Source organism: Diplotaxodon limnothrissa, linkage group LG4 (assembly GCF_057381915.1).
Source record: "Diplotaxodon limnothrissa isolate DT_005_m linkage group LG4, D_limnothrissa_male_GT1.1, whole genome shotgun sequence".
Classification (NCBI taxonomy): domain Eukaryota; kingdom Metazoa; phylum Chordata; class Actinopteri; order Cichliformes; family Cichlidae; genus Diplotaxodon; species Diplotaxodon limnothrissa.
This window is the reverse complement of record NC_140599.1, coordinates 6,292,482-6,309,606: the sequence shown is the minus strand read 5'-3', so window position 1 is coordinate 6,309,606 and position 17,125 is coordinate 6,292,482. Positions and strand designations below refer to the sequence as shown.

Here is a 17,125-nt window from a genome sequence, read left to right as displayed (position 1 = left end):
GAACAACTCGTTTCTGATTTTACTACAGAAACGGTTCACCTTCCCATTTTATTTGCTTCACTTCTTAAATCTGTTTTCCACTTGGTGCCTGTGAGTCAAAGACAGTTGTCCAAATTACATAACATACAGGAAAGATGCTTTTCTTTTATGTACTTTCAAACATACAGTGATAAACATCGGTGGATAAGATTAAAATGGCAAAGTTGCTCTACAGTGATTCCTTATAAAGAGGAGTTTACTTCGGGTGGATGTGGAGACCAGCTGCTGTGGTAATGTACATACATTTGTGTGCAAGTGTCAAACATTCAGAATGTTAGCTGCAATGTAAAGTTGTAATCCTTAACTTTTTAGTGACATCAGATTCTGATTGTACCCAAACCAAACACTGCCCATTTATTGCATTATCAGTAATTTGTGGTAACATCCACACATTAAAATGTGTTACCAGATTCAAAGTGGTCACACATTAAAGGGATTAAATATCCAGGGTTAGTGTCACCTTCCAAGTAAAAGCAATGATACCCAAAGAGTTGATGCTGAAATGCAGGAAAGCTTTAATGTGAACTGTTTGCTGCAGTTCAGCAGGAAAAAATATTTATGTCCACCAACAGAACATTTCCTGCATTTTGTACTGCAGCTTAAGATTTACATCTCACAGGGGGGACCAAACGTGCACAATATCTGTGAAAAAAAACATCACTGAGTGAACAATGCGAATGTGTTTGTCTGTAGCGTAAGCAGCTCCATCAGCTTCAGCCAGGACAGGAATGTTATGGATTACAACTTTACGGACTAAAGGTAACGGTAGATCAGCACAGCTTCACTAATACAAATGTGCATTGTGTTTAATTCTTGATCTCCAGGATGGAAGGATTGTGGTCGAGAATGGCCAAAATGATTTTGTCCATGTACTGCCTCAGACGCAGGTTGATCTCCTCCTGCTCCTTCAAAGCATCCACAAGCTGAGCGAGAAGAGGAATGCATTACAAGCGCAGTTATATCAAGAATAACCATTTCATCCAACCAGCAGTAACAGACCAACCTCATCTCTGGAAGCGTTGTCAATCTCAGCTGCCAGGCACTGGGCCTTGGTTTGACAGGAGAACAGGTTCTTGGCCTCGTACAAGCTCAGACTGAGAATCTGAGCGTTCAGGTCGTCGTTTTGATCGCGCAGCTTGTGGTTCTCCTACAGACACAAAGGACCCGGTCCTGACTCGATGTGTGTGTGAATTTGAGAAAGCAGTGAGCTTGAAAAATCTCACAAATATAACCGAGCCATATCCATTACATGTGATTAGGATTGCCTGCCTTTGACTGTGGGTGTATGTCTCACTCTCCCTCCAAACATCACATACACTTGGGTTTCTCTTCAATTTTTCTGAGTTGAAAGGAAGATTTTTACTTCATGAAAATATTGTTTTAATGATTTAATCAAGTATGAAACCACCGCTGGCCAATGCCAGTTTGGCAAAACTGGGTATTAACAGGGAAATGCAGGGTAGCCCAAATGAATGGTCATTACCAGTGATGGGAATAATGGCGTTAAAAGTAACGGTGTTACTTTTTTCAGTAACTATTTTTCAACACAGACTGTTGAAGCTGTCTTCAGCTTACTGGGAGATATGGGGGGGGGGGGGGGGGGGGGGGGGGGAACAATCGCACAGGTACTGCTGATTGGCTGAGAAAGAATAGAGCAGTCATGGTTAAACCAATCACATGACCAATTTAAGATGACATAGCAAATCCCAGTTAGTGTGTAGTGTAGTGGATAGTTTTGCTGTGTGTGTCAGAACAATGAGTTGCTGCCATAAAGCCACCAAAGGCAGATAACAGTATAAACGCTGTCTCCAGGTAGAAAACAGGACGAGTGATACACCTGTTGTCAGGCCTGCAGGTATCAGGCCTGTGATGTTCTCCTTTATCTCATGGTGGACAGAAATTATTTTTGCACAAATAGTTTGTGTGGCATCTAGATTGATGTAGAACACCTGATTGTTCTGTAAATAGTTTGAAATGGTTAATTTTTTTTTAGGTAAATAGCTGCATACAACTTTGTGGTTTGCAAAACTTGTGCATAGATTTGTAAAGTTTACAATGTATATTTGCATTTCAAATTATGAAAATGATTCGTTTGTGGTTGCTACAGTAAAAAATGCAACTTTTTTTCTACTCTGTTTTTTGTCTGATTTCGGATCAATTGTGCTAATGCAGTATTTCAAAATGAAAAAACAAACAAACTGTAAATTCAGACATGTGAGGTTGTGCTGAAAAGAACGATACCAAACAAGGCGAGGTAAACACTTTTTAAAGCAGTAAAATCAAAAGTAGTCAAAAACAGCCACCCCAGAGGGTTAACCATAACGCAATAGTTACTTTTCCTAGTAATTAGTTACCTTTATAATATTGTAACTAAGTTACTAGTTACTTCTTCAAAAAAGTAACTACAACTAATTACTTTTTCAAAGTAACTTGCCCAACACTGGAGATTACCCTGTGACTGTTGGGAAGAGAAAAACAGACAAGGACACAACAGAGAGCATTTCTGACCTGACAAAGCGCCTTTGGGCTTGCTGTGGACTTTACAACTAAAGACTAATATTTGGCTTCTCTGCAGCTCAACATAAACATAAAAGTTTGAAACCGAAATTGATGTGAGAGCAGTTACGAAATGGAGCGCACGTTACAGGTGGTCAGAATGGGACTTTTACACAGCAAAGTAAAGTTAGCAGGACTGAGCGATCCATCAGTGTATCAACACAGGTTTGGGAGTTCTACTTCAGTATGCTACTTCCCAATACACATTAACGGGGCTCAAGCAGCTCCTTGTTTGGATATATGCATGTTTCAAGAATTTATTTTTTGTGTGGATTAAATAGAAATAAATGAAATGACACAAATCTGACCATTGTGGAATTAAAAGTAGAAGAGAAAGTCTTTTCTGCAATGAGGAAGAACAAGGATGAGTGTGTTCTGTGTGGACCTGTTTCAGTCTCTTCACTTCATGTTCCATTTCCATCTCCCTGGTTTTGGCGTTAAACTCAGACAGCCCCTTGCCTTTCCCAGGATGTTCCATCTCCAGTTTAAACAACTGCAGATACTCGAGCTCCCGACGGAGATCATCAATCAGCTGCAGACAAAACAGTCGGTCAAACAACTCTAACATGTTCCACATTAACCTTTTCTTATCTTACCTGGTGACTACAGTGGGAAATGAAGTTATTTTCATAGAAATGATTGCCTGGGAGGAGTGTCTCACCTCCTGCATGGACTCTTTTTCCTTCTGAAACTCGTGGCGGTTTTGCCAGAGCTTGTCCATTATCTTCCTGTACAGGTCCATCTCATCTTTCAGCCTCAAACTAGTGTCCTCCAGTTTGTCTGTCACCCTCTGCTTCTCCTGCAAAATACACAAGTCAGGAAACAGTGGCTGAGAAAAAGAAACACTCATGTTTTTATGATATATGTAGGAAAATTCGCAACATTTGAGATATGGAAACCTAGCAGCAACCAAGATGAGTACAGACAAACTAAAAGAAAAAAGCTTGTCAAGGTGAAACTACTCATGAAGTTTATATAAAATAATAAAAGGATTACATCATGATGACACAGGAAGATACTTCAGCATACCTGATCCATTTTTTCAGTCTGAGACTTGAGTCTGCACACATTCAACTTCATCTCTGTATTCTCTTCTTCTAACTGCTGTAACCTTAGGGTGAACAAACGCAAACAAGCTTTAGTTTGGTATCACAGGTACCCCAGTGAACTTTAACCTCCTAAGACCTGAACTCTTTCATGGCATGCATTTTCAATTTCTCTTTGCTATTTGGGCTGATTGAGACCTGATGAATATAAAAAGAATTACCTGTTTTGTATTGTTTTTTACCAGATTTTTGTTTCTGAGAAAAATGAGATCCAAAAATGAGGACATTTGTTTTAAATGTTGATAGAAGTGGCAGTATAATGTCCCTGTAAGCGGATATTAGGCCCTTGTAGAGCACAAGGGCTCTACAAGGGCCTGACAACCCAAAATGTGATGTCCACATATATGGACGCCAGGCCCTAGGAGGTTAAAAGACATGAGTAAGGCTTGGTGTTTTTAAAGTGCCAGAACGCTGACCGTCTTTGATCAGCACAGCAGCTTGTAAATTTGCGCTGCACATTTCCTTATTTCCTGTCTTAATAGCAGGCAACGGCAGGGTAACAAGGCTAACAGCAGTTTCATTTCATGAGACCTACAGCCAATCAGTGTCTGTGGTAGTTTATGGTTACAGAATGCCTGCCTTAACAGCAGATGTGTAGTTGATCTTGTATCAGAGCCAAATCTAGCACCAGCCTGTTTAGGAGTTGGATTATGGGGGAAACTTCCCTTCAGGTAAATTGCTGGTTAGTTTACCTGTTACAGAGCAGCTCTATCTCTGTGTTTCTATCTCTCTCCATCTTGGTGTAAGCCTCCCGGTGTTTCTTCACCTCTTCTTTGAGACTCTCTGCAGACTTTGTCTCTGCATCCTTCACCTGCTCCTCTAGCTCATGAACCCTTGGAAGCAAAAACACAGAGGTCATTCAGACTGGTACAGACTAGTCAGCTAGAACCAAAATGCTGCACAGGTTTATATAAGATCTATGGACTAATTCACATCACATATATCTCATATCTGCACCACTTGTAAAGAATGATCAAACAGGTGCAATTAATGTTATTTGTATGAAAATAAACACCACGCCTTTTTGTACAGGAACCAAACCCAGCCAAAGCACCCACTCAGCTCAAGTATTCTTACCTGTGCACAAGGTGGGTGTTGTCATGCTTGAGTTTAGACTTGAGGTCATTGTTGGCCAGACTGTCACTTTCCAGTTCGGTCACCTTTTTCTCCAGGTAGCTGACCTGAGTGACACATCACACAGGTAAGGCCTAAAGGTTAAAGAGCATCTTCTTCATTTGCATACAGACATTCCCAGTATGCCTCTACACAGCTCGTTGTTAACAGGAGATTAATCGCCCGTTTTAAATTGATCCATCCTCCTACACACTAACACTATTTTCCCCACCTCACAGACTTCAATTTATTTCAGCATTGTTTTTATTTTTCATTAGCTAAAACGAGGCTGCTGCTTCACCAGTTAGACTCTTAGTTTGTGACAGTAGTCCTTGTTCTGCTCTGGAGATGTGCTATGAGCTAGAGGATCATCCAGCAGGTGAAGATTATTATGTGTTTACTTTCTCTGTGATGTCAAGGTCACAGGAGTCGATACTGTCTGTGAACAGATCCTCTGTGCTGCTGCCCTGACTGGACCCAAACACGCTGTGATTGGCCTGGAACAGCTGACTGCAGGGAGAGAGAAAACACCCGAGAAACAGGAGACATCATATTTACACTGCATAAACATGTAAATCCCGTATATGCTTTGCATTAGTGTCTACTACCACCATGTTCTTCAGTGGCTGCATTTTTTATATTGTAACGAGAAAGATGCCAAAACTAAGCAACAGTTTATGATATCTACAGTGCACAGATGATTTAGAGCAGCAAGAATTTAAAAAGGCGCTTTGTAAGAACGTCAGGTCACTCACCGTCCAAATGCCGTGCTGGAAATCTTCCTGTTAGGACTGAAAAAACAGGAGAGGAACCGAGTCACACATACTGACAGTAACACAGGCTTCAACTATCCATTTTAATAATCCAAAAGCCTTTGCTACAACTCTATTTGCTGGTAGTAAAATTAGTGCAATGACACCTCTGCTTTCATTCACACAGTGGTTTCAAACAATGTTCTTCTGTGGTTGCCATACGATACAGTTTTAACCACAGTCAGTGTTCTTGTTTCAGCTGTATTGCTGTTCGCACACAAGACACAAAAACTCACAACCAGTCATCCCGCCACATTGGGATACAGTTGCTATAGCAACAACTCGAGCTCACCCTTTGATGTGGATGCAGCATCTGATGCCAAGAATGAATAAGAGGGGATTTAGCTGGATGGCTAAGACAGCTAATCCAAGCTTTGTGACATTAGGGCGATGCTGAGGCAGCAAGAGTCATTACCATTACCAATAGCTCCAAAAAAATAGATAACTGTACGAATGTGCTATACTGACTGGTAAATTAAAGCTTGATCTTTTAGGCTAAGCTCTCTCCTCCCTGCCTGCATTAGCACTGATGCTACACCATCAGTCTTACGAACAAGACTGCAGCGTACTTGAAACATCTCTATCTAATCCCAGAGGGTCGAATCCACCGTTTTCTCACTGAAAATGAAGGCCTCATACTCGGAAGTGCTTCCCTGTCTTGAAAGGGTAATCAGGTGTTCCACGGTTAGCATGGTAGCCACGTTGGTCCTCTTGGACCCGGGGCTCAAGGCTGAGTAGTGTGATACCCCAATGATGAACACACACCATTTTTTCTTTTTTAAAAATCTGAAATTCATTCAGTCTTAGGATGAAGACAGTTCCAGGTCACTCCCAGAAATGAACATCAGTGAATGTGTGCTCCACCTGTTGGCCTTGAGGTTTCTCAGTCGAGCCTCCAAGTCATTGAGTAGATTCACTTTCTTGCAGCACTGCGAACAGTAGATGTCCAGCAGCTCACTGTTATACAGCTGCCGCATCTTTTGAGGGGTGTGGCCAGCACTGGAATTATAAAGAATGAATTGATTAATGTCCACATATATAATCAAATATAAATAAGCATGTCTGAAAAAGTGAAAGTCAGCTTCTTGCTGTTAGCTATAGATATTTGCAATGTCTGCAGAGCACATTGGCATGCGTCAATGAAATGTCTTCCAGTCTCTACTTCATAGGTGTCAAACTGTGGCCCGCGGGCCAAATTTGGCCCGCAGCCTAATTACATTTGGCCCGTGAAGCCATACCAAAAATACTATCAGAGCTGGCCTACTGGTATTATACAGCTAATATATATATTGTTTAGTATTAAGCTTTGCTTGTTCCATATTCAGTTTTTCAGCAAAACGTGTTTGAGTCCATAAGAAAAGATTCATTCTTAAATCTGGAGGAATAAATATATTTCAATAAATATTAACGTTAGCCCGCGACTTTGTTCCAGTTTTGAACTTTGGCCCACTCTGTATTTGAGTTTGACACCCCTGCTCTACTTTTTCAAGCCATGGTTCAGAAAACTTGCAGTACTGTCTAAAACAATGCACTGCATTCAAATCAAACAGGCCCATTGTTAACAGCCCTGTGCTTTTCTCTTTAGGACAAGCAAACAGCCAAAAAGTCTGATTTGTCTTTTTCTGCATGAAAACTGGGTCTTAAGATATGTTTGTATGTAATTCTGCGTGTGCATACGATTAAGGGAGTGCTTCCTTCTCATCAGACACCAACCTGGAGGGAAGCGAGGATCCAAGATCTGAGAAACCATTTGTTCGTGTTTCTTCTTCAGGGCAAGGGCTGCTGGGAGTAAAATCTACATCCTCCCCTTCACCGTAGTCTTCAAACTGCTCCTCTCTAGAGATGACGGGCGCAGACGCTGAGCCAATCAGGCGGCTAGGGTTGCATTCCAAAACAAAACAATTAAAGGGGAAAAAAACAAACCCACAATCAAAAGAAATTCTAAGTCTTCCTAAAGTCCCAACTCAGACTGGTTATGACTGACCTGCGTTGCCGTGTTGGGTGAAGCGAGTCAGAGCTGTTGCCATTTTCAGTGCTGCTGTCCATGTCGCACTCGCCATCAGCACACGTGCTTTCCTGGTAGGACCGTGTACACATGATAATTGGAGGACCAAGCTTTGCCTCACCATTCTGAACATACAAGAAAAATTATGTGAATTAGGATTAAAAATCGAACTTTACAGGACTTCAGAAATAGAAGTAACAGTCACATTAGACACTTCAACACAAGGCATCGCTTCAACAGGACAAATTGAATAAGTTAACTTTACATTTTTTTTTCAATTTCAAAGCAGAAACCCTTGAGTTCAAAATGACATCATCACACAGAGATGTTTACTAAAATCACATATAAACAGTTATTCAAAGAACAGCTAAAATCATGCATGAGATACAAGTCCGATACAGTGCCTAGTCACTGATTACACTGAACAACGGATCATCAGCATCTTAATATATAGTTCTTAGAAATATACATTTCAAATAAAAAATGCGAAGATTATAATCTTGCTTACAAGGAAACTGTCATGAACCACTGTGTGTAAAAACACAAAAGGTGAAGAGGGGCGATGAAAACAGCTGGGGAACAAAACACAGCTGAGAATAATCAGGTAATAAGAGAGGCAGGAAAACTGAACCTTTCAAAGTAAAGGCAGGAAGTAGCTAAAGGAAGAAAACAGGCCAAAATACACACACAATAAAGTAACGAAAGGGAAAGACAACTAGATATAAGACACGAGGAGCCAAAATAAGCTCAGGGTCACCAGTAACTAAAAATTAAGGCAAAAATGACAAGACTTAAATTACAAAGGAATTAACAGCAACAACACAAACAGAAAACTAAATACTATCAATAAAAGAAACCTAATACAAAGATGACCTCAAACTAGAAAGAATCCCACTGCATTTAGACGAATCCAGCAATAAGATCCAGGAATGTCAGCCTACATTTATTAAAAGGCTATTTAGAGAAATCAGTCTTGCCTTCCTGTGCTTATTTTAGCAGATTTAATCAAACAATGAAGTTTTAAGGGTTAAACCACAGTTTAAATAGAAATTTAAAAATGTTTCTGCTTGTAATCTACTGTTGTTTCAATACCCCATCACATACTAACTGTATGAGACGTACAAACTCAAAGAATTTCAGATGTTTAAGTTTGATCTCAAGATATTTAAGATGACTTTAATTGTCCAAACATTGGATATTACTAACAATATCCAATGTTTGGACCTTTGTGATTAGCATTAAGGTTAGCTTTAGGTGTGAGCCAAACATTTTCCCCAGAAATCACTAAAGCAAAGAGGGGAGTTTAAATCAGCGACACAAAGCGACGGCTTTAAGAGAGAAACAGCAGTACAGCTGGTATTCTGACCTGCTCTCATGATTTGAACAGAATATGATGAAGTTGTATTTGAGGTAGTGTCTTGGGCTGATTTATCATGTGGGAGTTAGCGTGCCCCAGATAGTATATTATTAATAAATCATGCTGCTGTCTGGCTTAACCCCACTGTAGTACCATGACAAGGTCACACCCAAGCGCTCTTTCACACACACAAAGTCAAGTTTCTCATCATTACCAGTAAAAGCAGTGGCTCCATACTCTGTTCTTACTTAGGATTCTGCTGGATTGTGGAAGTATGTTCACATATAAAGACACAAGACAGACATAATATGGCATCTGAGGGACTGCTACCCACCTTTCACTCATTAATTAAACACATCTTTGTCTGTGATGAAGGGATGTGGGAGCATATGTATATATATTTATATATATACACACACAAAATAACATAATATATCCCAATTCATCCACACACAGAAACGCCACATAAAATGAAAAACAACTTTAAGCTTTGTGCCAGTCTGTGTGCTTTTCCTTTATTGGACTAATCTTCTCTTTCAAAAAGTTAGAAATCAGTTAGTCTGACACATTCGTGCAACTTACCAAATAAGTGTGGACACCATCTCACTCATCTCCAATACAAAGTCACAAATCACACTAATGAGTGTGTACGTGTGAATGCATCTGCTGTGGTGGAGCTAAAAACAAAAATCTACTGTATTCCCAATGCCTGAAGGCTCAGTGTCCTCAGAGCTTAGACACAAATAAATACGACTGCAGCTCCAGCAGTAATGTAGAAAGCACAGCGAAGCTTTAGCTGGGACAAAACCACACCTCGGCTCTCTCGCTCTCTCTCGCTCTCCGTCTCGCTCTTGTCTCGCTCATCCTCTTGTTGCTAAGCAACGATCCAGTTAGGCTAATCTCTATGAGGGACATAATCAGCCACGCACAGCAACATACATTTCACACAGTAAATTTATGATACAAAAATAATTGAGATATATTTAAGGTAGTACACATGCTAGGAACCAGCAGCATCTTCAGAGCTGTATGGAAGCCCAGCAGTACAGGTTTATATAAAAAAAATTGTTTCTGAAAAGTCAGTCACTATATCATATTTTTGACACTTAAACTCTGGTGTTTAGGTAAGAAATCAGTGCCTCGTGATTTTCATTTATTATGAATATAAATCTAAACCTTGAGAAACACTGTTCTAAATGAACAGTTATCGATGATCTTAGCTTCACTGCTGAATTATTGCTGTTTCACTCCATGTAAACAATGTCCACTTTCACTCTGACATCTGAGTTTACAAAAACTTTAAAAAGTGTCTTTAAAATAATTTGCAGTATTAACGGAGACGTTTCAGGGTGTGTTTTCACATCATGCCACAGAATTATGTGCACCATTGAAGATCCAATCACCTGGTATATATAGCCATTGTCTGTGACAGATGGCTGGCTGGAGGCATGGCTGCGAGGACCCACGGTCATCTTCATTATTTCTTCACAACCTAGGAGGACAAGTGTGGGGAGGAAAGTAAATAATAAGAGGGGAAATAACATAAGCAGATGTTTCCTCTATAATAAAACCAGTAAGAATATTTGTTGTAATTTGAGCTACGTGAATAAAGTGGTATCATCTTCAATGTTTACATGTTTCATTTTATAATATCCAAACTCTTTTTGTCATTTTCAAGGTAAAATGGGGCATGTAGCATTAGAAGAAGAGTATGGAGCAGATTGTTTCCATTCTGACAGTTACATGAAAGTGCTGACAACACTATGATGTCTGTATAAACAACACAAGTGTGAGGTCAGCAGATGTTTGTCTTAGCTTAGCAAGAAAACTAAATAGTAGAAAACAGTTTACCGAGCTTTAACTAAATGTGACAAGGTTACAAAGTTACAAAGCTCACACATCTTCTCATGACAGAGAGCAGGACAATCAAAGTCCATGTCTCACCTTTGATAGCAAACACTCCGTGGCAAAAGTCTTTGAAGTTGATTTTCCCATGAGCGTTAGGATCCAGGTACCTTGTCAACTTCTTCACCTGCAAGACACAAAAGTAAAGTCAGCCTTTTCTAAAGGAAACCCGCTTTAATAAAAACACAGAAGGTAACTCGTACCCTTGTTAACTGACATCAGCAAAAATCTTAAAGGTGTGCATAGAAAAATATTAGACGATTCACACAAGTACATCAACCACGTTTTACTGTTAGAGGCGTCTGAAGAGACACCAGGGTCCAGGTTCACAAAGACTGCCTGTAACTACGGATTACATAAACCAAACAGCCGACTTCACAAAGAACTCCAGATTTATCCTACTTTTCTGGAAAAAGTGGCAGACTGAATAAAAAGTATCGAGTCCCTGTTTTCCCCTCCAGAAGATGCCAGCCACGGTAAAGTAGGAAACATCCTATTGCATAAAATTAATAATAAACTGCACAGCTATTACTGATGTCCTTAGATTAGGGCTGTTTTGTTGGTTTTTTTTTTTATCTTCATACATCAAAATGGAACTTAAAACACTTTTTTTCTATTTATTTGTATCTACATTACTGAAAAAAATAAAAAATATAAAAATTTTATGAAAATAATTGAAAATCTATGTTGTAAAGGAAAAATTTCCTGGAAAAAAGAAATTATCTGGGATGTTTATCCTCATATGCAACAATGAGTACTCTGACAGTACTACTACTACTACCCTGATATAGACTGTCAGATGTCAGAGTGGCCCCTTGGAGGCTCAAATGGAGTGAGACAACTCTGACAACTAAAATCTAAAATGTGACAAATTTGTAGTTTTATTTGTAAAAGTAAAGAAGCTTTTAGGATCGCTGTTCTGTTGACACAAAGATGAACTAAGTCAAAAGAGGATTATAGCTCCGGGTCTGGAAAGTGGTGGAACTACTCTGTGACACAGGCTTTGATCTTGCTCTCAGCTTTCTCAGTGAGGATAAAAAAGATGAAAATAACCAGTTAAGAGCTGAGGGTATACTGTGGGACAAGTTGTGTTATGTCAGCATCTATAGAAGCACAAACGGACACGTCCTGGAGTTCAGTGTCACGTTATCACAGAGGATTAAATGTAAACGTCAGCAGCTGTCTACCTGGTTTGACTTCAAAAACCTGAAGACTCTTTAATGTCACACGAGCAGAAACCAGACACTACAAACCTCTTACAGCATTAGAATTCACGAGAGGCTCTCTTGGGTCCTCATTTTCAACTTTAATCCAAAAGACAAAAAAGGTCCATCCAATGCCAACAAAACTCAATGCATGTATATAATAAAACCATGACAACAGTATTTTGTACAAAACCAGAAAGTAGCGCCACTGTGGATCTGACACTCACAGGACGGTTAGACAGGAGAGAGCTTCAGGAACAAATACTCAAAACAGAAATACAGACTGCAGCCAACAGAGCACACTAGAAATGCAGCCCACTAACTTACTTTGGCATCTTTAAATTACGGTTAAAACTCTTTTTTTTTCTTTTTTTTTTAAAATTAGGTGTTTTTTCTATGTAGCATCAGAAAAATGTGAGGAAAGTTAGATCGAGACCACAAACCTGACACAATTATCAATAATTTAATTTTACCTCAGGGTAACGAGACTGCTGCAAGCTCAAACTAATAACAGGAACAAAGGAAGACAACGAGAGGCTACTGGGGAACCAAGTCCACACAAATATAGCACCTCATTGTACTTATACAGGTACCTCGATCTGTCACTAGGTACAGAGGGGCGCTGCTACTAGGGGCGCTTTTAGCTTCGCTTCCTGTACCTTACAAAGATAAGTTTTCATTCGTGTACCTTCATACAGTACTACAGGGTACATTAAAATAGTGCAAACGTGCAAAATATAAAAAAGTAAGAGAGATGAAAATGGAAATATACAGCTCAGAGTGCTGAAACATTTCATATCATGTTTTTACAAAGACTATAAAATGTAGTATTGTATTCAATGGCTAAAGAAAAGTACAAGAAGCTAATAAACTAAAAGGATTCATATTACGTTTATGGATGCTGCTTTTAATTTCCCCAAATAAAAGCTCTGAGTGGAGTGCTCTTTGCCAGCCAGCTCTCATATCTCAGATTTTGTGTTTCACAAACATTTAACAACACAGTACATCAGCGGTAGACCTTTCCAATTGGTCTGAAAATAGTTTTTACCATACAGTGAGAAGATAATTCTGCCAAAGGGGAAAACAACAATGATTCAGTGTCAGGCTTTCAGCCAGGAAACGTATTAGACCCAGCGACTGCGACAAGAGGGATTCTGTGCTAATAAATGTCGCACTTGTTTCACATAGTGGTGTCCATCTACTTAACATGAAATGTGCAACGCTTCAGAGAACAGTGAGAGGAGGGAAGAAAGTAACGTCTAAATATAGAATAGAGAGCTCACCAGATCCCAGTTGGCCGTGTCCACATTAAAGTGATGAATAGTTTAGTCTGCCATGTTGAGTGGACATAGATGAAAAGATATCAGGTGTTTTCGTATGTATAAAAAGAAATCAACAGCAATGAAGTATTGGTGGCCTATGTATTAAAATGAGCATGTTTTTCACATATTGCATTGAAAAGAATAAACCAATCGTTTTGGGTCATGCTGAATAAAACATGAAGTTCATTTTGTAAATTCTGATCATTCTAATTGTCAAAAAGAGGATAACTGGAGTATATTCAATTACATATCATTAACCAAAGCATGCATAATCTTACTAAGAGCGATCTCTCACTCATCACGTCTATTTTTCAAAGACCAAAGTGGCGATGACAGAAATGCTCATCTCTGTGCTGTTAGTGTCTCTGGGTGTTACTATAGGTACATTCTCCTTTATATTATCTATGGTCAGAAGCAGATCAATGAAAAAGCTACATTAGTGTTGCATGCACATACACTCACCAGCCACTTAGATACAGCTGTTCAAACTGAACATCAATGCAAATAATCTGATCAGATCGAACGGCAGCAGTTCAATGTGTTTAGACATGTGATAAAGACAGCCTGCTTAAGTCCTAATCGAGTACCACAATGGGAAAGCAATGTGATTTAAGTGATTCCAAACATACAGGGTTGTTTGTGCCAGATGGCCTGAGTCCTGCCAGCTAAGAACAGGAAAGTCTGGATACGGTTCACACAGACTCACCAAAACTGGACAGCAGAAGATCATAAGAATATTGCCTGGTCGAATCGTGACGTTCAGATTGTAGGCTCATAATTTTGTATAAACAACATGAAAGCATGGATCCATCCTGCACTGCCTTCAGGTTGGTATTGGTAGTTTAATAGTGTGGGAATATTTTCTTATGAGACTTTTGGCCCTTTAGTAGCAACTGAGCATAAATCCTACATTGTACCTGAGAGTTGTTGCTGATCATGTGCATTACTTTATGAGCAGCAGAATGCAACACAAGTCACAAATTTCAAACTGGTTTCTTGAACATGACAGGGAGTTTATTGCACTTAAATGGCCTACACCGTCACCAGATATCAGTCCAATAGAGCGTGGGATGGGGTGGAATAGGGGATCTGTAGCAACTGTGTGATATTATCATGTCAACATGGAGTTTCCTGCACCTTGATAATTCTATGCCATGCAGGATTACGGGAGTTCTGAAGGCAAAATGACATCCAACCCAGTAGTAACGAGGTATACCTAATAAAGAGGCATGCAGGTGTATGGTCGAAATGAGCACAATAGGATTTGTTTATTTTAGATGATAAAATATAAAAATGTACATCTTTAGCAGTAAATTTCTACACAAAACATACAGAAATATGTCTTCAAAAATATGATGAAATAATACAGGATGTGTGTATAACCCACGATCCACAGACGCTGCTGGAACAAACAGAAATGCAGAGCTGCTGGTGTTCTCCTGAGTTGTTTTGAGCAGCTGAGCAGATCATTTAATTACTTAATAATCAACCAATCCACTTGCGGAGATCTAGTGAAGCTCCCGTTCCCATGGAGACAAAGCACAGAGATGAGTGGAAGTGCACGAGGGGAGGAGCGACATGAGGAAGTAGCTTCATTTTAGCATGGCTGAGCTATTTTTAGTGATGTGTCCTGGGTTTTCAGCCGCTGTTGCACTTTAAAGCAAACTCCACAGTCACAAGCAGACATCACTCCACCTTTTCAAATATGTAAACTCAATCAGCAAAGGACTGGAAACACTTGCAGACTAAGCCCGCTTAAAGTCATCAGTTATTATTTATATAGCTTTCTTATTTATGTAAACCTGAACAACAACAAGCATATTTCTAAATAAATTGAAGATCTACTCTGTGTGTGTGTGTATATATATATATATATATAGTTAGGTCCCTGGTTCGGGACTATAGCCCTGCTTGGGGTTATTATCATGGCACACAAAAATCATCATCCAATATGGAAAATTATATAATTCTGCTACAGAAAATATTAAATACTCTTTGATAAAATACTACATCACTTCACATATTTGGGGCTGTAATAAAATGTTACATAGCATCACATTTTTCATTAGCTGCTCCCTGACAGCTTAACGGGTCAGAAGCATGACAAAGATATGGTGCATCTCCAGGATCAACTCTGACCACTGAAGCAAGGCTCATCGATGGTTAATCACGGTAACTATGTGTGGAAATCTACGTGTGGCTCGGCCTTCTGGCATAATCCCCTTAAACACGCTCGTCCCAGGTGTGGACAAACTGTTTAGCTGCAGTGAAGGTTTCAGGGCGACATTTATCACAGTGTTTTAGGAACAACACAAACACGCTGATATCTGATCTTGCACACAGAATGTAAAGCCATTTCACTTTGTATGTTTCTTATCAAGGTTTAAATGACAAATGAAATTCTTCACTCGAGTCTAAACATTCAGACTGGAGAACAAAGCACTGCTCAGGATCCTGCATTTGCCCACTTTCTTCTATTAGTATAGTCAGTATCTAGGATAATATTACAATATTGTACAATACTATGTTTTTAAAATAGCCAAACATGTTTCTTATCCTGACAAAATCAGAGCACCTGTATTAAACAATGTATTTTATGATGCTGCAAAAATCAGATTTCAGAATTGTTTTCCCCCGCACTGACTTTATACAGCCACTGAGACTGATGTATTAGTTAACCCCTATTGGGGAGGGGGGATTACAGAAGACCTTCATCATTGATAAAAGTGTAGCTATAAGCAGTAAAGCTGCATTATTAGGCTTTCTAATTTTACAGAGGCTGTAATGCCCCCATTGTCGTCAGTCTTCAGCTTTCCTAATGTTGTGAGGCTGGAACAGTTTAAGTGAATGGGAAACGCAAGACAAAGCATGTCAGCCACCACCGAGGATGTCAAGTCTCCTGTAGCCTGTCCTATGTCATACCGCAGCAAATAAGCTGCTGGCACCTCTAACACACCTGTGACTGTTAATAAGCAGGACAGGTTGTCTGTTGTTAAAAGCTCCACGTATTACAGATTCACCATATTGGAAACATTATACGAATATGAATGCAGATGTGCTATTTGTCCTTTGTTACCCAGTCCCTTCCAGCCTCTCACCTCGTCTCCTTGACCGAATTGAAGACCGAGGTCCATCAAGTGCTCCACCCGGATGAAGCCGTCAGCATCCTCGTCACAGACGTCGAAAACCTCCTTGAGCCTCCTCAAAAACTGTAGGAGCTGTTCTTGTTCGGGAAAGGCACGTCCTTCCATTATACAGGCTTCGCGCTGCACACACACACACAGCTTATATTCTGGTTTTCCTCAATCAAACGGACTGCAAGACACCGACTCCGACGGTCGCCATCACCATCCCAGCCTTCAGCTCCGCCGGACCGACTGGTACCGCTACTGTTATACAAGCAGCACGGCACGCTCAAGAGGCGCGAGGAGTGTCGGAAATACGCGACGACTTACGAGTTCGTCACGAGGCATTACGTCACAGGCCAGTTGCTAATTCATAATCCAGGTGTGCTGTCACTTTCCTCCCGCTTTTGACGACAATGTATAAAATGTATGGAAGCCCAGTTTGGCCAATAATAAAAGAACTATATGACACACAAGATTGAAATACTCAATCATACCATGTAAGACTATTTAGCCTACCACATGAAAACTAAGCAATAAGAATATTTAATTAACATTGGGAAACAAAAAAGTCGACTTA

The 17,125-nt window shown here is 39.8% G+C and overlaps 1 protein-coding gene across 1 annotated transcript; it reads right to left on the bottom strand.

Annotated features, from left to right (window-relative positions):
• Positions 1 to 845: 845 nt before the first annotated feature.
• On the bottom strand, positions 846 to 16,671 carry rab11fip4a (RAB11 family interacting protein 4 (class II) a). Its single transcript, XM_085352026.1, has 15 exons — positions 16,519 to 16,671; positions 10,933 to 11,020; positions 10,392 to 10,480; positions 7,611 to 7,756; positions 7,340 to 7,501; positions 6,491 to 6,625; positions 5,570 to 5,605; positions 5,216 to 5,324; positions 4,779 to 4,882; positions 4,394 to 4,534; positions 3,625 to 3,706; positions 3,257 to 3,394; positions 2,981 to 3,127; positions 1,043 to 1,186; positions 846 to 962 (listed from the first exon to the last, which is right to left on the bottom strand). The coding sequence occupies exons 1-15, from the start codon at positions 16,669 to 16,671 to the stop codon at positions 846 to 848; spliced, it is 1,791 nt and encodes a 596-aa protein (XP_085208152.1).
• Positions 16,672 to 17,125: the final 454 nt, after the last annotated feature.